The sequence below is a fragment of the Phaenicophaeus curvirostris genome, chromosome 1 (assembly GCF_032191515.1).
Source record: "Phaenicophaeus curvirostris isolate KB17595 chromosome 1, BPBGC_Pcur_1.0, whole genome shotgun sequence".
Lineage (NCBI taxonomy): Eukaryota > Metazoa > Chordata > Aves > Cuculiformes > Cuculidae > Phaenicophaeus > Phaenicophaeus curvirostris.
This window is the reverse complement of record NC_091392.1, coordinates 26,070,145-26,092,464: the sequence shown is the minus strand read 5'-3', so window position 1 is coordinate 26,092,464 and position 22,320 is coordinate 26,070,145. Positions and strand designations below refer to the sequence as shown.

The following is a 22,320-nucleotide window of genomic DNA, read 5'->3' as shown; positions in this document are numbered from 1 at the left end:
AAAATGTTTCTGTGATTTCTTGTGGTTCCTTTAAGTGGCATAAAGAGAGTCAGAAATTTTTGTCCTGATTGTTTGCTTAACACTGAAATATCAAGACTGTAAAGCTTTGCCATTCCATTTCCTTTGCTTTGTCCTGGAGGACTCATTAAGGCTCCAGTGAAAAGTGTCCTGTGATTTTTTTCAGGTTTTAGTTTGTCAAAAAACTTGTCAAGAATTTGCCAGGCATCCTTTATACGCTGTTTTCCTCGAGTGGGTAAAACAGACCTGCAAAGTTGGAAGGTGAAAGAAGAGAAGGATCAGGCAGAAGAAGGAAAACCCATTATAACTTTTGCTTATGCTTGTGTCAGGAATGCTATATCTGGTCTTCCTTGATTTTGCTGGAGATAAAATAACTGAAAAAAAAAAAAGAAATCCCAACCCCCTAAACTCTTCTTAGGCCCTTTTTTGTACATTATAAAAACATACATGAGGGCATAACCCATTCTTTCCCCTTTGTAAGTCACCTTCAACTTAAAAGAAAGCTTTTATAAATGGTGAGAGTTTGTCACAGTTTATTTTGGCAAAATTCAAAACCTGCTTCTTCTAATATATCCAAGATGATCTTTCTCTTTCATGTTGAAAGAATGAAACCACAGACCACTGATGCAAGTGAAAGGCATTGACCACTGTGAGATTAAGTCATAGGATAGTGAAAACAGTACAGCAGCGAATATGGTATACTGCTAAAAAGAAAAATGAGCCTTTAGCAATATTTGCAAGGGAGTGCTATCTGATGATTTAGTTAGAGAGTGATTGATGGAGGCCATTTCATGTTATCAAAAAAAATCCCAGAAGACAATTGTACATTATTTTATTGGACTTTGGGTAGTCCATCTTTTTAAGTGGCTGTTCCTCAAGACTTTAGTCTGAAGGTGCTCAAGGTAGAATTAGACCAAAATAAACCAGAATAAAACATCCAAAACACTTCCTCAACCCAATTTCTTCTCAGATTTAAGCATTTTTAAAAAATTACTTCAACTCATCTTGAAAATTTGTTAGTTTTTAGCTTTGTTTCCTAAAGGGATGAATTTTATGTGGTCGTGCTATTGTATGTCTGTCTTTCTGTTAGTTGTCCTGACAACCTCAACAATAAGAAATCTTAAAGATGTGAATCCAGGTGTGAAACCAGGCACTGGTCCAATGTACATTCAGACTCTGAAAACCAATGAAGTGTAAGGAGCCTCTTTATAAACATCACAAGGACTCACAGGGACTAAAGCACATATTGCTCACCCATGGGAAAAGTCTTCGTCAGAGCTCAGTTGGACTGCAAAGTCTACCAACCACAAGATACAAATCCAGGCACAACTGTACTTCACTTATTCCAGTGCTCATGGAAAACTTCATAAAATCAAAATTAAACATTTCCGCTTGTATTTAAGTTTGATTGATATCAGTTGTACCTCACTGGAGCTGTGACCACTTAGCACTTTCTAATAGTCTCCTTCAGTGAAGAGCTGGCTGTCACTTCAGTGACAGTAGGGAGGAAACAGAACCAGCTTTTCATTAAAAGTAAAAGTTTGAGTCATCATAAAGGGGTTTTATTGCCCAAGTCAGGGCAAGGGTATCTGAAAGGTAGCTGCTGTGGAGGGTTTTGAATCACTGTTCAGGAATCTCTTCACCCACAATGAAGAGAAAACTAGATGTAAGCTTTTAGCAGGGATTATTTGGTCACAGTCACTGTCAGCCCAGGTGTGGTACTCCGCAAAGCAGAGTACTTAGATCTTAGATGAGGAGATAAATGCTGCTTACTTCATTTGCAGGCATGGTCCAGTAGTGTGCACCTCTATCATGGATTAAATGTGCTTCTCTAATTGAGGAAAATGGATTGAGTTTATTTCTGAGACTCTCAACTATACATTTGAATTGTCATTAGTTAGATCATGGGCTTTTTTTAGGTTTTTTACATCTCTTGTGTGCTAAATAATTGTGAGCTCAATTCTTCTCTGATACCCAACTTCAATCACTATTGGCTTCCATGGAAAAGCACCTCTAAAAATGAAATCCAAATTCAGCTCTGTAAAGCTCCTCTGGTTTTGTTTCTTCTACAGATGAGTTCAGGTGAAAACTTAAAGTGCTCCATTCACCATACAGGAAAAGAGAAAGCACAGACAAGTTTTTTGCTACCATGCTCCTGACAAATTTACTGAAGCAAGATAAACTGGTCATATCACTCCCATCAAATGTAAGGCACAATTACTTAGAAAAACTTGAAATGAAAACAGAAGATAACCAAACCAAAAGATAAAGTGACAGTAAAATAAACATATGGTGATGCATCTGTATTATAGTTACACACATGATAGATGAGTAAAATTGGGTTATGCTTATATTGTAATGGAAGAAAATAATTGCTGCCTTCTATCAAGAAACCGCAAAGACACTTATTGATTTGTCATCCTAAGGGTATGTCTAGGAATATTTAATAAAATAAACAGAGACAAATAACTCTTTTGAGGCCCAGTAACTGTAATATCCCACACCATTTCACTCAAAACTTTTTGGCAGGTTTAAAAATAACAACACATCTCTCTGATTAGGAAGGGTTGATGTGCCTTATTTAGTTAATCTCACAGCATGAACAAAATGGTTTTGTGTTGCAAGTAAAGCTTTGAATTGCCTGAATATTTTCATAGAATGGGTTGGGTTGGAAGGGACCTTAAAGATCATCCATTTCCAACCCCCCTGCAATGGGCAGGAATACCTTCCACTAGACTAGATTGCTCAAAGCCGCATCCAACCCGGCCTTGAACACTTCCAGGATCCTACCCACAACTTCTCTGGGCAACCTGTTCCAATGCCTCACCACCCTAAAGGTGAAGAATTTCTCCCTTGGATCTAGTGTAAATTTACCCTCTTTCAGGCATCAGAAACTGTCAGATTTGTTCAGTCATTTATTCCTCTGGAAATGTTGTATCAAATGGCATACAGTACTCTGCCTAGGCACAAAGCCTGCTCCCATCCACACAGATTTTGTAAGCTTCTCTATGAGTCCTGACATCTTAGAAGAACAAGTTAAGAGGGACTGAGAGATGGGCAATGTACACTGACACTCTTTAAAAAGGCTTAAACTATAGAAGTAAGGTGACAGGTTGCATCCTCGCTCCTGTTCTGTGCTCACTGTCAGCTGAAAGCTCAGGCAAAACTCCAAGGTTCCGTGTTGTGCCCCATGGAGCGCAAGGCAAGGTGTGCTCACCACCCAGCTCCCTTCCACCGTTAGGTACGTGGCCATCTACCCACCTGGCCATGCAGGACCTGACTGCAGCAAATAGCACAGCCTAAGGGATTGCAGGAAGGGTTGGAATGCCAGTTAAGCTGCACATGACACGGGCACGGATATAGGTGTGGATATGGGGTGCGGGGTATAGTAGAGGTATGATACAGGTATGGGTATGGTTTTCTTAGACTGGGCCAGACTCAGCACATGCCAAACTATAGAGGGAAGGGCTGTTCACGTGGCCAGTCCCAGTCCCGTGGCTCTGGGACTGGCCACGTGGACACTGTCACAAGGGAGTTCCCAAGAAAAAGGCAAGGCAAGGAAAAAGGTAGGTCAGGGATTTTCTTTGGGAAGTACCACACCACCCCAGGTTGTAGACATTTTTGCATACTCATCTGAGTCCTAGGAGCTATAGGTTTCGGGGAATGACCTGTTATTCCCCAAGTGCTGCAAAAACTACTAGGAGTTTTCCTTCTGATCTGTTAGGGGCTTGCCTCTGCTTGTCTCCCAGCACTGCTACTTTGTGTTTCATCATTTTCTTGATGAAAACTAAATTTCTCTCTGAAAAAGCGGTATCCATTAAACTATCATTTTCTGCAAAGGGCACTGCTTTATCAGCCAGAGTTACTAATAATGTTCCATTTTGGGGGCTTTTTAATCAAATTCTTCCACTGAAGGCAGGGTTCCCTATTGGTTGTTAGCATGGACGAGTGACTCTGCCACCCTTCTCTGGAATTGCACAGAAATAATTTCAGGCAGAAAGTAACATTTTATTTTTCTAACATGGATACTGGATTCTCTGCTTATGTGGAGTTTATGTTTCAGGGTGTCTGAAGGTCCTTAAATAACTCTGAAGACTAGAACTGGGCACAGAAAAATTTTCTTGGCCTATGTAACTTTGCAAATTTGAAAAACTTCACAGTCCCACAAGAAGAGATGCACAAAATGTCGACTAGCAAGTATGCATCATTAAGTACAGTCACTGGAGATGTGTAATGTTTATTTCTTGGACTGTCTTCTTAGTTTCAAAATAAATTCCAAGGCTCCTTTACCCCATTTAAGTTCCTGTCTAGTCTGCTGATGGCTATTCTGTAATGGGACTGTGTCAGCCCCTCCTGAAGGATGTGCTTGGATTTCTTTATAATAAGCAATTCCATGTTTCAAAGAGAGGCTAATTCTGCAGTGCACTGCATACATATCTAAGTCCTGGATTCATCCCACCTGGCTTTTGTAGGTAGTTGAAACATCTAAGTAAGTAATGAATTTTCCTCAGGTTCTGCTGCCAAACAACAGAGAGACACATAAATCCTGACAAAGCAGACATCTGCCTTTCAGCTCACTCAGCACCAACCTTACCTCAGCAGTTTCTTGACTTAACTCTACTAGATCTGACTCAGGACCACATATTGCCGTCATTATTGCTCACTAAAGCAACAGTAGCTAATTATTATCCTGGAGACAGTTGTGTTACATGGACTTTCTAGGTGGCATGTGGGTTCTTGATCTCAGATAGATTTTGCGCCAGAATGAAATTTCTCTTCATTTCCATACATACTAATAAAACCAGAGTTAAATCCCACAGTAAATTAAAAAAAAATACTGCTAAGGAAGAAGATTGATGGCGTAAATGGTTCAGAAATCAAGTGCAGGTCATAAAGAAATATTACTTGCATTGTCCTTGGACTGGGTGAAAACAATGAAACGTTAGAGGAAGAATCTTGAAGGAAGTGATAATAAGAGTTTAATTTTCTTAAAGCAGATGTTACCCTGCTTTCATACACAGCCTCCGGAAAACAGGGCAAGTTACATGATTTTCTCCTACTTTGTGGACTTCTTTCTATCCCACACATCTCTTGCACCACTGTTTTGGCTAAGCATGCCATTGTTGTGCAATGTTATCTCGGTTAGTCTCCACACTCAGCATTATTTCAGGATAACTGATGTACTTGGAATTCACAGCTTTTCTATTTCATCACAGCTTCCATGTAACTAAGGACTTCTATGAAAAATGCACCTGATATACCCAACAAACATACAAACAAAAATGCTTTTATCCAAACAACATCTCCAATGCATTATTTTATTTCTTCAAAATGTGTAATTAGTCAACACCTCTCCTTTGATAATCTGTATACTGAGTTACATGTTAAATTAATATATGGGAAATCAGCAAAATACAGAGATTACTTAGGTCCATTTTCTCTGCTCAATCAATAGGATTTACTTAGTGCTAATGCACTAACCAGATTATGAGAACTAATGCAGCACTGTTCAATGACAAAAGCAAATAACTCTTTGAATGATCTTGACAATAGAACAAGTAATCATCTTAATTTGTATTAACTGATTACATTTAACATGGGTGTCTTTTTACCTATTACTTTAAGTGGAGCATCAGTACAGTAACTTCCTTACCCCCTCTCATTTTAGCTGTGAAGTAGATCAAAGCAACAAGTATTAAGAGTCAGAAGGATATGAAATTTTACATCAATGGGCTTCTTTTACAAATTTCTTCAGGGGTCATAAAAATTTGTGTAATCTTCCCATTGACTTCAGTGTGTTCTAGATCAAGTCCTTGAAGTTGAAATTATAGCTTAAGGTAATTAATCCTTCAGTAATTCCCTCTAAATTGTTCCTTATTTTGCAACAAGAAACATTTTGAAGTGTTGGCCTCCTCTGCAACTCAGTCAATCTCTAGGTAGTAGCAACACATAGTAGTGGCCACTGCATAGTTGGGATTGCTTGGTAGGTTCTGTCTTAAAGAACTGTTGCCAGTTGTTTACTCTGCCTTCAAGTCTCCTGCTTTGCAGTTGAGATTTGAAAAATTTATTCTCAGAGAGGGAATATGCTTCTGTGTTTTATAGAAAAAATCTTCTAATTTCTTTCAAATACCTGAGAAGTATTGTGAAGAAGAGGAAAGAAGAAGAGGGAAGCAATTCTTTGTTTAAAACAAAAAGAGGAAGAACTATTTTACCTTTCAGGTAAAAGGTTCAGTGCCTCAATAGTTCTTAGAAACAAGGAGAACCCAGTCCCCTGCCCCAGGTGTGTTCAGTTCTCCATGAATGCCGACCTGAGTTCATAGCACCTGTAGCCTCAAGTTATCTTTCACTGGCCAGGAAGAATCCAGAAGCACAGTGGATCTGCTTCTATTGGAATTGTTTAACACATGAATTTGTGTCCACTGGCAGAAATGAACTGTTCCAATTATTATTCTTTTTTTTTTTTTTCCTTCCTTAGATTACAAGAAGAGCTGGGTAACGGTGTCTGGTGCTACTGCACAGGCATCTGTTTTACAAAGCACATAGCATTTTGAATACTGTGGTTTTGAATACTTTTATCTTGCCATATGACTTCTGAGTGATTTCTGTTCCACTTCCCAGGAACACAGAGCTCTTGGGAAGAACAGGTTAGTTGTTTGAAAAAACAGGGCTTGAAGAAGGAAGAGAAGTTCAGAAGACTTGGTACCTGTTATGGCCACATTAACACAGAAGTTAGCTGTCTTTCTGTGCTGTGAGAGCAGCAGGTAGGGTACACACTACATATCCCCAAAAGACTGCTCTACTCTCGCATCCGTGTAGTCTCTACAGCAAACAGTAGCTGACTTATCCATTTGGGATGCCTCTTTCTTAGGACTTACTGACCCTATCAATACAAGTATGTGCAATAATTCAATACGGAAGACTCAATCAATTGATAATATTCAATAAAGGAAGTGAAATTAGAGAATGTGAGTGCAATGCAATCTTGGTGCAAATAAGAAACACTATTCATGTGTATTTGGCCTGCTGTTGAACAATATTTGTGACTAGTACTGATGTACAGCCATGGCTGTTTAGTTTCCTTCAGTTGCTTCTCTTGGAAATGCAACAGCATATTTTGGGAATTCACACTGCAGCTAATGCTGACCCAATGGGTCAGGAGTCTCTCTGTGGACTTAGAGTTGATCATGTTGGCAAAACCAACATGCTACATTCAAAGAATTTCTGTTTGTCATGTTCCACAATTCTGGCTGGCTTCTCTTCAGCCTGTTGTACAGAACTGGAGTTCGTTCACAAGAGATTCTTTTCTGGTCAATTACTTCCAAAAAATAAATGTGTCCATGTTTTTTCCATGTATCATCATTGAATGTGCTCATAACCGTAAAGAATTCAGAAACCCTGTGACAGTTATGTATAGTGATAACAATAAATGTGACTATGAGGTTTTAGAATTGCTAGTAGTAAAATTTTGTCCTTTTTGTAAACTTTCTATCTTGCAAATTGCAGAGTAGAAAATATCCCTTTGTGATAGCATAGTAGTATAGAAATATTTCTATATTTCTCCTCTTCTCCATTATGCTTTATTAACTTTGAGCAGCTATGGCATAAAATCGTGTATGAAAAGAGAAGGGAGAGAGTCCCTTTGCCAAGGGAACTGATAGAAGAAGACATGAAGTGAACAGAGTCTGTAAATGTGCCAGAAGCCAGAAAGTTTGTCCTGGTTATTTTTCTCCTCTTACCATTTTGTCAAAGAGCTATAAGTACAAGGATCTTAGTAGCCATATCTAACTGAGTCAAGACTTAAAAAGACATATGTGACAGCTGGGAAGATTTATGAGGTTTATGAAATTTAAGGATTAATTGCTTTCAAAGATAAAAATGATAGACAAGCTAAATTTATGATGTCCCTCACTTTTATTTATGTGGGACTGGGAAGCAGTCATTGTCTCAGGCATGAAGTGAATCCTGGCTTTGCTGAGTTACTGGGGCCAGAATTTCACTTCTTGTATTTCACATGGAGAGGAGGGCATTTCTCACCTGAAGAGAAGTACTGCAGACTACTCAGAAAATCCAATTGTACACAAGAATATATAGAGAGGAAAATCTGATGTGGTTCTTTTGTGTTCCTTACAGTTACTCTTCCTGTTTAGAGACTGCTGTTCACATAAATTCTCCACCATTATGTGCTTGATTCCAGTATGACACATCGCTGCAAACTGTAGTTTTATTATTCATTTTAATTCACTGACTTCCACAACCAAAAAGATAAGCAAGTCATACACCATCTCAGTTTTTAATTGGCTTGGGAATAAATCTGTTATGTAGAATCATCCATTTATTCACTCTACAGAAGTTCATTTGAAAAATTATTTTTGCCATTTGCAGATATCAGGATCCCACTCGTTTAGCAGTAGCTTATTTCCCCCTGCCCCATGTTATGCTGGAGAAATGCTCAAAGGAGAAACGTTGATGGCACTTGTGGATGCCGATTTCTCTTGAGGGAGATTCCTCCAGTCTGTAGCTGAAAACAGAAGTTGATACTTAGGAATTTGATTCCTGACAGCCAACAAGTTAGAAGTCATACAAACAAACCAGCAGGAAAAGAGACTCCAGCTTAGTCCTGCTTTCATTTGAGTTCTCCTTCGTAACTCTAGTATTTTACAGTTGACACTAGGAAATTTTGCCTAGTTACTTCCAGACCATTTCTCCAATTTGTCAAATTAAATTTTCATCTTAATGATTTCCTCCAAGCTGCACACAAGACAGTGTTAGATGTGCTGCAGTGATTAAGTCATTAATTCCTAGTTTATTCAAGACATTAAACATAATATCAAGATATTACACATAATATCACTTCCTAATTGAGCACTGCACTTAACTAAGAAGAACAGATGTTGGCCAGTTCTAGAAAGACAAGCCTTGAGAGGTGTTTCTCTAGACTACTGTTGCTGCAAATAGTAGAAAAGCTCTCAAAAAGTCTTTGGTTAAAATTTTGATTATTTTTTTTACCTCTGAGTGTAGTTCTTCAAACTAGAGACTTGACTCTATGATCAGTTCTGACTCCAGCCTAAGTATTTTTTGAGATGTTTAAAGGTGGCTTTAAATTGTCCTTCTTGCTTTTGCAGTTTTGGCTTCAAATGTGCAACTCTGAAATATTTTTATGCTCATGGAATATGATATGTAAATCATCAGTTAACTGCTAAACAGTGACAGCTTCTGATAGCCCAGTAAAATGATGTCTAGAGACTTCTGTGGACCGAATCCAGGTTAAATTCTGAAACACCACAACTTCCCCTGCGAACAAACAAGATAACGTTGGTTATCTCCTACCCTTCCAGACATGGCTAAAAAGCAGGCCTTGCCTACATTGCATCGCATTCCACTGGCACACATACATCAGCTTCACAAAGATCTCACTGTGAATCACACATCCAGTTGGTATCTCTCATCCTACAAGAGAAACAATATAGCCCGACCCAAGTACTTACCCAGTCTCTAATCGTCCATTTCAATAGTTGTGTGATTTGTCACTGGAACTTGGCATAATATCCAGAGTGCATCATCTGGCATCAGTTAATTTTCCACACTGACAGCCAAATGAATACTTACGTGTGTGCTGAGAGAGAGGGAAGGAGGGAGAGATTCAGGCTTCAAAGAGTTAATTTAAAATAGCTTATTTGCCAATATTTGCCATGTTATCAATCTTCCTTTAGTTTTCTAAGTAGCCTTTTAATCTCTGCATTTCTACTCAAAGATCAAAGCCTTCGTATTTCTTAAACAGCTAACCTTACATTATGGTTAATCCATGAAGCGCCAGGTTTCAAGAGCACCATATGTGGAACATTCTGCAGGTTCTTGGGCAGATACCCAAAATTACAAGATCTCTGAGGAAGGCTGAGCTGACCTTGTGGCTGAACTGACTTCAAGGACTCTAGAAAAACTGTTGAGACACCCAGGAAAATCTAGCCATTTTTAAAAAAGAATTCAGACAGGGTTTCATGCAGTGTGTCAAGATGTTCAAATTGTCTCTAGGATGACTACACTACTTTTTTAAGGTCAGCACAGAAACTTCTCTCCCCGAAGTCATTTGCTCATGGAAAAAAAGGAGTTACAGCAAAGAGCAGAGATCCCAAGATGGGAGAGGGTAAATTCAGAAATCTGCCTTGTTTCAAAAAGCATGAAAACTGTACTTCATTCTGCACTTGAACTATTCATAGTCATTGTATGAGTAATCTTTGCACAAATGTTTAAGGAATGCTTTTAGACTGGATAGGATATGTGTGCAAAAGAAAAAAGCTTTTAGCTTCTTTGGTGGCCAGAGCAAAGAAAACCTATATTTGTCCCTCGTTGATCAGTCAAATTAAAAATATTTGAAGTGTATTCAATGACAGTTCATTGTATGAGCTCTAATCTGGAAGCCTTCTTCCTGTATCATTAGGCAGTGCACAATGTTTTCAGTTACTCGTTTGCTCTTTTTACATAAGTAATACAGTAAGTTGACAGGTCATCTAGAGAAAAGCTGGCAGTACAGCTGACTACAGCTCCTAACAGATAACAGAAAACTTCACCTGTTAGTAAAGTTACTGTGCACAGTTCAAAAACTTTACAATTTAACAGCAAAGGACTGAACTATTAGGTCGAACATTTTGTTAATAGCATTTTCAATGCCTAGTTTTTTGTCTAGAATTCAGCAGACTTAAGCCATCAAGAAATTGTTTGTTCATTGCTTGCTTTCTGGTAGTGCTTTGATTATAAGTAGTAGAAGGAAAAACATCTGAATCAAGAAAATAAGAGAGCAGAATTTTACTCCTACATCTTCTTTAAGGGCATGATGCAGATCTATTGATGTGGAAAGACTGACTGTCTGTAAAAGGTTTAATTCAATTTTTTTTTTAAAAAAAAATCATATCCCTAACAAAAAGAAGTCAGTAAATAATTTAGTAGAAACAAACCACTTTTGATTTTAATGGAGGGAACCATCATACGATCCTTTATAATCTCCCTACTTGTTTATTCAGAAAGTATGTCAGAGTGGGAATATGCTACATGACTTCCGAATTTAAAGTGGTTATAATCCTTTAGGGGGGGTTCTGGTTATTATGTGTACGATCTCACCAAAACAGATGATGTAGTATCAATAGTAATGGAATTATCAGTTAATAGATTACTATTGAATTGCCAGGACAGCAGGTTATATTCTTCTCAAGAGATAACTTAAAGCATATTGTTTAAGAGATTTTCCAATGAAAATTAAAAACACGTAATCTCTATTCCCAGACTGAAAGAGGAAACCCTGCAAATGCAGCAACTATTGTAGTGCACTCAAGACATATATAGATTGGACAAAATAGTGCACAAGCAATAGCTGATCAATAGAATAGCCTAAGTAATTATAAAAATCTGGTTTCCCTGTGGTTTCATTTAAATAGACAATCAGAAACATATTTTTCCTGATTTATCTTCTTTTTCTCTTTCTCCATCTTTTTCCCCTCTTTTTTGTTTTATCAGTGAAAAAATGTGGTGAAAATAGATTAGAAATAGAAGAATATTGAAAATCTTTATTTTAGTGCAAAAAAAGGTTAAAAAGTCAGCTATATTTAATTTTCTAGGAATAGCTGTTTTAGGAGCAGGTGTGTGTGTGGGTAGACTCTGCAGTCAAGGAATTCTGAAACTCTTGGAGAAGAAACATTACAGAAGTCACTAAGAAAGACGATACCTTGATTTATGTGCTCATATATATATATATATCATCTGGTTAAATAAGGACCCTATGATTTTATTCCCAACAGACAGAATAAAAAAAAAAAGTTGAAAGAAGCATTCCCATAACATTAAGAAGTCTTTGCCTTGTTCATGAAACATCGTAACTGATGAGGCAATTAAGTTTGAAACATTTTAAAATACTTTTGGTCAAATGCATTTGTGCTAAATGACTTCATTCTGACAAAGATCTATTCCTACTCGTAAAGACAGCACTCATCTGTACTTCATTTTCTTACAGGCTTTTTCAAGAAATGCTTCATATTGCAGAGCACAAGATGATGAATATCGTTTAGAAGTTACGACTCCTTTGCAGAGGGTTGACTTGTTCATGGGCCAATTCAACAGTGTCCTGTTAACTTCAATATCTGTCTTCACCAAAGGGAACCTTACTGTTGCTAATTTGGGAACTTCAGAGGGCCGTTTCATGCAGGTAAATATTACTATGACACCTTCGCAATAAAAAAAAACTGTTGGAGTTTAGCAGGATGGTGAAAAGCAAGGAACAGTATTACCCCAGTTTAACAGGGGATTAGAAAATTGAAATTGCTGTATAAAACTGAGCTTCTGCAATATAAACAAAGGGTTTAATGGAACATTCAGTGTTTTAAGTCTTTACTTGGGCTTCATGGTTTGGTGCAATGGTTCTGGAGCAAATTCTTCCATGATCTCTACTTAGTCCAGTTGGTTCCGTTCACAGAACAGTTCTGGTCCATACAAACTAGATTTCTTCCAAAGGAAACTAAACTGAAAGCTATGTCTTGGATATACATTAAATATGCTCCAGCCCTAGCTGGGGCAGAGATGTCTGAAACAGTGATCGATTCTTCAGACCATTTCAGAGATATACCTTGTTTGGTCATTTCATCTAGAGGATCAGATTAAACCTAGTTCAAAGTACAATGCCAGGACAGTTTATAGTGCAAAAGCAGGAGCCTTGGCACTAGTTGTTTCCATGTACTGATCCACTCTTCTGCCACTAAATTACTTACTAATGTACCCATAGACTATGACTCGCAGCTGTAGAATTGAGAGTAGCTCCTCCTCCACCTACTTACAAGTCTCTCTGAGCACATCTTAGATTCTTGGGCTCTTGCTCATTCTCACTTTCCTCTTTTTGGACAGCAATTCTTCCTGTTTTAAATCAAGTTTTTCATAATAAGTGGTAAATAGCCCTCTTGAGAATTCTGTCTTCCTCCACTGAGCACATAACTAATCTAGACAGGTAGATTACACTACATGACTTCTTTGTAGGTGACTAACAAAATAAATCTAACCCATAGAGCCAACAATCTTTTAAAAATTTGTCAGTCAAAAATCAAACATCAGAAGACAAAATACTTTGAAAGTACCAAGGGCTTCCTTTATTCACTGATCTTATTTCAAGCATTGTCATCCTGCAATAACCACCTTGTAGACCTTGGATTCTCCAGATGCCAGTAGGGTCCAGCCTGGATGTACATCTCAGCCTGAATCCTTCTTGCACCCAAGAACCTGTGTCCTTTTACTCTGCCAGTGTTATTTGCCTCCTGAAGTACTGGCAATCTTTAGTCCTTGCTCTGTACACTTCAGAGAGTGATCAGATTTAGTAGTATTGTCCCCCAACCATCATTAACTGGAACCTGATGAGTTTTGCCATCATAAGTTGCTGTGCCCTTCCAGCTTTCCCGTTTCCCCAAATCTTCCATTAGAAAACACTTGGGCGCTTGCACCTTTTCATAAAAATCTTTGTGCCCTGTAAGTCATCAGATAATATTATCTAATAAGTCTTTCCTTTCTTCTCTCCCTTCTCATTCTCTGTCCTTGCCACATATACTAAGCAGGCTACATATTGTCCCCAGCATTTGTTAACCCACTACTGGCACCCTTTTTGAACAAAGGGAATTCTATAACTCCACCTCTGTGTTCTGCACAAACTGGACACAGAAACTGCCCATAATGCAAAATCTATAATGCTCCTACAGGGAGGGATGTCAAAGTGATTTACCACAAAGGATAGATGAAAAACTGGAGAAAATCAGAGAAAACCACATTTCTCTTTCCCCCTAAAAGACAGGAAATTAACAAAAAGTAGAGTGACAGCCCTGCCAGTTTTACCTGAACTTCCCATGATATCCTTGTTGACTTTAAACTGCAGTTTGTCTTCAGTGCAGGAAAGGCAACTGCTAAAAGCTACATGCTGAGCACAGGAGCAACCGATGCTCTGTTCTTAAACGTAGATACCAGTTCACACAGCAAACATGAACATTTTGTTTAACCTTTCTGAAGCTGTTTCCTTATCTACAAAGTACAATTAATAACAACTACTGTCTTACTCATGACATTTCTTCAGTACTGTCACAAAGCTCTTAGGGAGGCTTGGTGGAAAGCGCAAGGCAGCATTATTTTTATTCATAACATTCTTTAAATTATTCATTCAAGTCCTGCACCACACACTTCATTCAGACATTTGCCCAATTCAAGGAACAATTAAAATATTTTCCAAATACATTTCCCATTTGAGGTTCAGTTACAGATCAAAAGAAAGACTATTGTGAAAACTGCACATTGCCATTAGCAGAAATATTCTTATAATTGAATTAGACAGGCTTGAGGTACAGGGAGAAGTCAGCACTGGGCTCATAAGTAGGAGCTTTTTCTGTAAGGGTCTGGTGTAACCAGCAGAATAAGCACACTGACTACATTTAATGATGCAACCTCCAAATAAAAAGGTTAGTATTTATTTTTCCTTTAAAGTGATCTTGGAAGGAATACTAGATCTGTAAGATACAGCAGATGAAGCTTTTTACAGAATTTAATGTTCACTTACATTAAATTTTTTTTTCTTTTTTTCTTCGCTAATAGTTATCTAGGAAATGCTTTCAAACATGTTCATTAGCAAATGCCCAACCAAAGCTGATTTGCAGTGTTTCTATGGAAATATAGCTATTAACTGTAATGAGATGGAGATCATTAAAAATTGAAGTATTAAACGACCATTACTGAAGTAAAATGGGTTAAAAAATACCAGGATAACCTAACAATGACTTAATTTATCAAAAAGATATCTCCAAACACTTCCCCACATTTTTAGCAAAGAAATGCAATGATGTTCTTTGTTGTTTCATTCACAAACCTACTGGAACATCTTGCAAAGAATCCTCATTTTTTTCACTTATTACACACCTCACTTTTGTACTTGCAGTCACTTGCACTCATACTTTTAGCTCTCTATACATGCAAATATTGGATTCTCCTATGCAGTCCACCTGTAACTTGTAGTTATTCAGTTGCCGATATAGATTATATTGTACTAGTATCTTGCAAACATATTTTCATGCCAACTATTTAAAAGCAAAAGAAAAAATATTCATATATAGGTTTCTAAAATTAGAAAATCAGCTCAGCCCCAGTTCATCTTGTATCCTGTTTGAAATACCAAACCTTACCATATTTAGACAATTTAGTTTGTGAAATAAATTTCAGCGTTAGCAGTCATCCGTGAGATTAAAGGAAATAGTAGCATAATACCTCTGTCTCTGACAACTGCACCCTGAGGTGCCCAAATATGAAACAGCTTGGTGAAAGTAATAAACATTTTATTCACATTTTTTCTATATTAATTTAGGGTTTCCTTTATAGTTAAGAAACATTTTGTGGGAAAAAAAGATGTTTAAAACATGGGATCATGCCACCTAAGTTCAATTGAAGATCCAAACCTGCACTGTGGATGCCAGTAAGTGTAGCAGCAAGCTGCTGATACTCAACCTGAAAGAAATTCATTTGAAAATGTTTTTCATATTTTCCCATTACATTTGCTTATACTTGATGAGCAGCCAGCCACTTGATTCTCCTTTCCTTTCTTTCCTTTTTCTTGCTGTCTTTCATCTCCTTTTGCACTTTCTTCTTTTTATCACTTTCTGCCTTCCTACCAAGCTCTCACTTCTGACTCTCTTTCCATCTCCATCCATTTTTCTCTCTTTACCACAATACTATAGCATAGCATTGCTGGAAGAGTCAACAGGAGGTTTAACATGTAGTTTCTAAGAGCATAGTTTTTCCTTCTGTAGATAATAGCTACCTGACACTGGCGTTTTGATGTGTTTAGAGATATATCACAATGAATAGTTCCTATCTTTACAAGTGATTCCAGTGAAGCTTGTGGCATTACCAATCAAAACTGTGCTAATGACCAAACTCAGAATATAGCTTGTGTTTGCTTATTTTTTAAAAAATCACCTGAGGAGAAAGTAATTTTCAAAATACAACAGCAGGTATGTTTTACACAATGAAGGAATAGTCACCTGTTGTTTTTCTGCTTGTGCTTTTAGTTTGATTGCATAGAATTACTCAATTAAACAGCTCTAGGAAGCACTAAGACTGGAAAGACTTTCTATAAATGTTTATTTTTTTCCAGCCAAAATCTGAAACTAAATTCAAATTGATCTGGATGCTCCAAATGCAGAAGATTCATGAGTTCTTTTAAGGAGGATAATTGGGGCCAGGAGGTGAATTCCAAAGCACTCCTGGAGAGCAATTGCAGCCCATTGACATATTGAGCATGTTTTGGCTGAATTAGAAATGTTAAATCTGTATTTGGCCATGAATAGTTTGGAGTTTGTAGTTTACCAAATATTGTGGAGTTTCTGTTACAAAACAGAGCAGTAATAATTTTTCTAAGACAGCTGACATGCATGAGACAGAAAAGAAAAATTATTTTACTTCCTTCCTAAGCTGCAGCCTGACAACAAGTTTTTTTCCCCCCTTTTTTTTATTCTGTGGAGAAGTTGCAGCTGTTTCGGTGTTTCTTATTGTGCTTGTTTTCAGAGTGTGACTGGGAACAACAGGCTGAAAGTACAGCTGTTGGATGCAAAGTGAATCAGGTATTTCACAGTGGTTATTTGATTAGAAAACAGCACCCAGTCACACTACTGTAGCTGGGGAATCAGATTTTCAGCTGGTGTAAATCAGCTTTACTCCAGTGGAGCCCAAGATGCTATGCTGAGAATATGACTCACGACTGAAAAAGACACTTTCATTACCAGCCAGTATTTTGCAAAATTGTAGTTTGTCAAAAAAAAACCAAACCACTGTGATATATTGAGATAAAATATCTTCTAATTTTGTTCAGTTCCAAGGTGGGTTTGTGGGTTTTGGTGTTTTGTTGTTTTTTGGGGTTTTTTTGCCTGGAGCTTGGTGTTATTTCAGAGGGTGACTTTTGAGTGATGAAGAAAAGAGCAAAGTTCTCCAGGAAGGGGAAATCTTTCTGATAGCCCTGGGGAGAGTGGAATATGGGAAAGTTTTAGCAGATTTATTCTGAAAAGCTCACATTTGGTCTGGCCTTAACAATGAACAAGAAACCAATGTCTTTGACTTACGCAGAGGCTGGTTTTCGGCATAACTTTATGTTAGGAAGCAGAATACTGCATGTGCTCCTTATACTTGAAGCTGGCCTCACCGAGGTAAAGCCCAAGCAAATGCACAGCTTGTTGGTGACCTTCTTGAGAAAGAGAGGGATAGAGAAGTTTTCACTGTATGTTTTACCGCTACTATGGGCAACCATTGTCTTTAAATGCCATTTTGGCAGCAAGGCCACCTCATCTTTCTAACTATAAGAGTGAAACTCAGTGCACAGCAGGGCAACACTGGGCTGCATGCAGAGTGAGGAGCTCCCCATGTGCCCTTCCATCTTCACGGGGCAGGAGGATTGCTCCTGGAGGTAAAGAAAGGATCTTCCCATGGATAAATATGCACCCTGAGATGCAGTCAGCCACATGCTGGCTGCAGTCCTGTCCAACAGAGCTGGACATGAGCCAGCTCTAGCTGAGATGCCAAGTGTTAGCAAAACATGGTCACATACTCTCATGTCTGAACAGATTCTGGACTGAAAATGGCTTAGGGCACGAGAACCAAAGCGTGATGGCACAGACAAGCATTGTCAGAGTGAAGCACATCACAGAACAGGCTACTCACCCTTCTCAGGGCCTCTCTGTGCTTCTTAGACACAAAACAATACAGAATAATAATGTGCCTTATTCTGGGGACCCATTATATGCCAGTATTTTTAGTCATATTTTAACTCAGAAAGGATGTATGAGGTCAAGATAAGGGTTCAAGGAGCACAGTCTCCTATCTATGGTAGGGGCTAAGGTGCAAAAGGGGGAGATATGAAGCAAATAAAGGCACACAGTGATATTTCTTCCAGTACGCTCCTGCTTCTGGCACTCTGGCCCAGAGATTCCCTGAGCTGGAAATCGCACCCATTGCTGGTGATTAATAATCCTTTACGGAATTATTTTCCATCAATTTTGCTTTTTATTTTTAAATTATTGTTGTTTTGCCCTCTACAGTACACTGTGACAATGACTTCCATAATTTAATTCTGTTTTGAAAAAGGAAGAGCTTCCTTTGGGGCTTCCTTAAGCACTAGTTTTATAATTTCATTTGGTGCCCCTGATTCTGTCTGATGAAGAATAGGGATTGAGCTCTCACAGATCAGTGGCCTGGGAAACCTTCAGATGCTGAGCACAAACCTCTTGTCTTTCACATCGAAGTAGACAGAAAACTTGATAGTCACATTCATTTCCCAGGAATACTTATGATTAAAAACAAACATCACCACTACCAAACTTTAACACAGACACACACATCACATTTGCCTGAAAAGAAAGAAATTAGCATGTGTTTAGCTGCTTTAGTAGATTACATGCCAGGGAACATAATGCATACTACAGAAATTAGTATAGACAAAAATAATCACATCTGCTTATGATTTGTAAGTGCAGTCAAGGCTTGAAAAAATTTGGCCCAGAATTCAGCATTGCTCTCCTCTTGCAAACAGCAAAGTGGCAAGACCTCGCCTCTCCAGGAATCAAGGCTCAAAGCCATGATGCCTGTGAGCAACATGAGTGGATGCAGAGCAAAGATGCAGAGCTTTGCATCTTTCAGCATTCAAATCCAGTTTATACCACAGCATCCTGGAAGCCATTTCCACATTTGAACCGATCGAACATCTTTCCGTCTAGTTCCAGTCCTACTAGACAAGCAGCGTGGTTTCAAAACCCACCAGTGCAAGCGGCAAGCCGCGTTGAAGCAAGTGTGAAGAGGTCAAGAAATACGTGAGCACAGACTTCAAACTTTACAAACCCAGAAGGAGGAAAGAGCAATGGGTTGCCCATGGAGTCACTGGAAAGACTGTCCTCAGAACCCACTGCCTGGTTGCCTGACCTATTTAAAGCTAAATGCAAACTATGCACATATGCATTTGTAGGAATGTGAATAGTTGCAATCTTTCCCACTGTATTGTTTTTGAACTAACAGAAAACTCTGGCAAAGTCTACATAAGTAACATTTTTTATGTATATAACAGTTTTATAATAGCAGTTCTATCTGCGATAAAGAATGTATCTTGATGCTCCCAGAAAAAAATATCAGCTATTGCATAATGCAAAATCCATATAGTCAAATTAAAATTAACACCTGGTGCCAAATAACTGTTTTCAGAGCACACATGTTTTAATATTCAATTTGAGTAGAAAAGCTTACACCCTTCGGACGAGATCCATCATATTCTCCATGGATTAGAATGATATACAGCATTTACAGAGCTACATATGTGCCCTTTGCAAGGCTACGCTGCATATCCCAGGGCATTTGAGGCATTACACAATAAAGTTAACCCTGAGCCTATCTCTGCTGGGTAATGGCCTACACCTGCCAGGCATCTATGGAAAAAATAACAATATGATACTTAGATGGGATTGCTTTTAGAAGGCCTCTCATTTTTTGCAGAAGATATTTCAACATGCAGACAGTAACATTTGTAATCCAATCCTGCTGACTAGCAGAACTGAGCATCAGAATGATTTTCAAAAGAAGCTGTTGCATGTTGTTTTTCAGCTCAAGTTATTACAGTCTTAATTTACCATAATGTGCATAAATGAACCTAGAGTCAAATCTTTTTACTTAAATTAATAATAGCTGATGGCAATGAAAGAATATTTAAATTAATTATTTTAATGTTCATGGACCTAAGTGATCATTGACTTCCAGTGTAAAGTATATATTAGTTAATATATTCATGAATTAACTATTGGTTGTTATCTTCATGGAAGTACTTTGAATTGCTTTGAAAGACCGCGTACTTTTTTGTTTTTCTCATAAATAGAGAAATATTGTGTTTACTTTGAGAAGTATGTCTGGGGTTGTAGGTACTGATAAAGAATGTGATTCTCAGAAGTGTTATTTGTAAGAACATCAGAAGAGCCACATGGGTTTAAGCAAAGGGTCCATCTAGTTCAGTGCTCTATCTCCAACAGTGGTGACAAGTGAATGCCTAGGGACCCAGTCAACATACATAATACCTTCTGCTTCGTGCCTCCACTGTTTTCCATTCTGGGGATTTCCTGAGCTATTGGGTTTTGTCTGTTTAGCTCTTTCCATCTACATGTCGAATTTCCCTTTGAATGTGTATTCCTCTTGCATTCACATCCTTTGGCAAGGAGCCAAATGGTCATCAGGTATGGCTAGGGAGTCTTAGTCTTCTGTTTGCTTTGAACCTGACTCTTACTTTTCTCTTTTGATGGTGTTTAGTACTTTTAGAAGAGAGTGACTGGTCGTCTCTACTCACTCATGATTCTGTATGCCTTTTTCATAGTGTTTCCACACCTGCCCTGTGCAGTCATTGTTCATTACAGACTTTCGATCATCTTTGTTAGTCTTCTCTGAACCTTTTCCCATTTTAATACACTCTTCTTGTCATGAGGCAACCAGAACTGCACAGAAAATTCAAGGTTTGGGTAAGCCATGAATTCAGATGATATCAGAATGTTTTCTAATTTGTTCCCTAATCCTTTACTAATGATTTCTAAGTGTTGGGGGGGATTTTGGAAGCTGCTGAGCAGTGTAATGATGTTTTTATGGGACTATCTATCATATACACTTTAAATTCATGTTATTTGTTGCATTTTACCTGCCTTTTTATTACTTTGACATCCTGTCTTGTAAAGTCCTTCTGTCATTCTTCATAGTCTGTCCTCCTTGAATACCTTCAGATCATCTCAAAAATTTGTCCCTAGACTACTCAAACACATTTCCAACCACAGCACAGACACCTTGCAGCACCTATAGTGACTTCTCACTATTTCAAAGACTGACCATTTATTGCTAAAGTCTGTTTTTTCTCTTTTATTCAATATTTATGTGTGCAAGACCTTCCCTCTCTCATAACTGCTTGAGTGCAGGCACATAGATATATCATTTCTCTTACACTGCAGAGAAATGCTTGGTTATTAAATTAATTATTAAAATGTAAAAAAAAACCCAACACAAAAATACCCCAGCCAAAAATACAAGCCAGCAATTTATTATCTGTGTAAAGAGAAATCCTTCTATACTACTGAAACATTTCCATGGTAGAAGTTGCCACTGTACAGTGGTGTGTCCACAGCAGATTAAAGGCACACTGTACACATACCAGCCAGTCTCAAGCAATAAAAATCAGAGGTTTCTAAAAATGACACAGGAGGCCTAAGTGGTCTCTTCTTCCTGCTGTAGAAGCTGTCTTCAGATTGCCCATTTCTTCAGGATTATGCTGGATAAGGGTAAGATAGAATTTCAAGGACTGGGCCGATGCGTGCAAAAACTGCAGAGTTATATAGACCAAAACCAGTATTTTTGCATCTAGTATCTGTTAAAACAGCACTGTAGGCTGGTAGATTAGTTCTAAGCAAATTCCAAACTTTCATTTCATAGTCTCAAATGAGTAAGGAAGTGTAATTTGAGCTCCCTGCGTGTCATGAGGTCAAAGTCTATTCACTTGGGCTTTGAGCAGGTGATTTGACTATCAGCCTCAGTAAAATAAAGGTCAGTCAGTGTTTGAAGTACTGAGTAATTTTTCTAGGATTGTAAAGATGGGATCCAAATTTTCATGTGTCACCCTGAGGTCTCGACACAGTTGTGTTTAAAGGGTTAACACTGTGGCTCAATCAGAAAGAATGCTTGGCAATAAGAGAAAGCCTGGATTAATGATAGAAAAGAATTCTTAGCATTTTATAGCAGTGGGTATTCAAGATGAGACATGGCTAATGATCAACTAAAAAGGTATTTGCAGCTGTGGTGCTACCTCTCCCCATAATGCTAACATTAATCAAACTTTTTCATGCAGCTTTGCAGTTCATTCTATTTTTCATTGTCCTGAATACAAAAACAGAGCTCATGCCCTAATACACTGAGTCAGAGACCATACTTCTGTGTCACAGAAAATGATCAGACCTTATTGATTTCTAAAAGCTACACTTTCTGTACTGTGAAACAAACCCGTAGCAAAGTCTTTAACAAAGCCAGTTTCATTTAAAAGTAGGAAAAAACCTCTTATAACCCCAAACTGTAAATACTTGTGGGATGCGAAGCACTTACCGCCATGAATTAACTGCTCATATATTTTATTTAAGTCTTGAATTACAACAAAGCATCAGCTGTAATTACAGCATCTCTAAGTCTAGTTTTGGAGTCAGCCATCTTGCTGAAAGACCTTGGCAGTGTGAAAAGCCAGTGAAATCGTGTAAG

At 38.1% G+C, this 22,320-nt stretch overlaps 1 protein-coding gene across 2 annotated transcripts in view; it reads left to right on the top strand.

Moving 5' to 3' along the window:
• The window catches only part of MET (MET proto-oncogene, receptor tyrosine kinase), a 92,372-nt gene that overhangs the window by 23,765 nt on the left and 46,287 nt on the right, over nucleotides 1-22,320 (top strand). For both annotated transcript variants that reach the window (XM_069850912.1, XM_069850905.1), the window contains exon 3: nucleotides 12,017-12,208. In XM_069850912.1, the coding sequence (XP_069707013.1) occupies nucleotides 12,017-12,208 (192 nt within the window). The remainder of the gene's footprint in view (nucleotides 1-12,016; nucleotides 12,209-22,320) is intronic.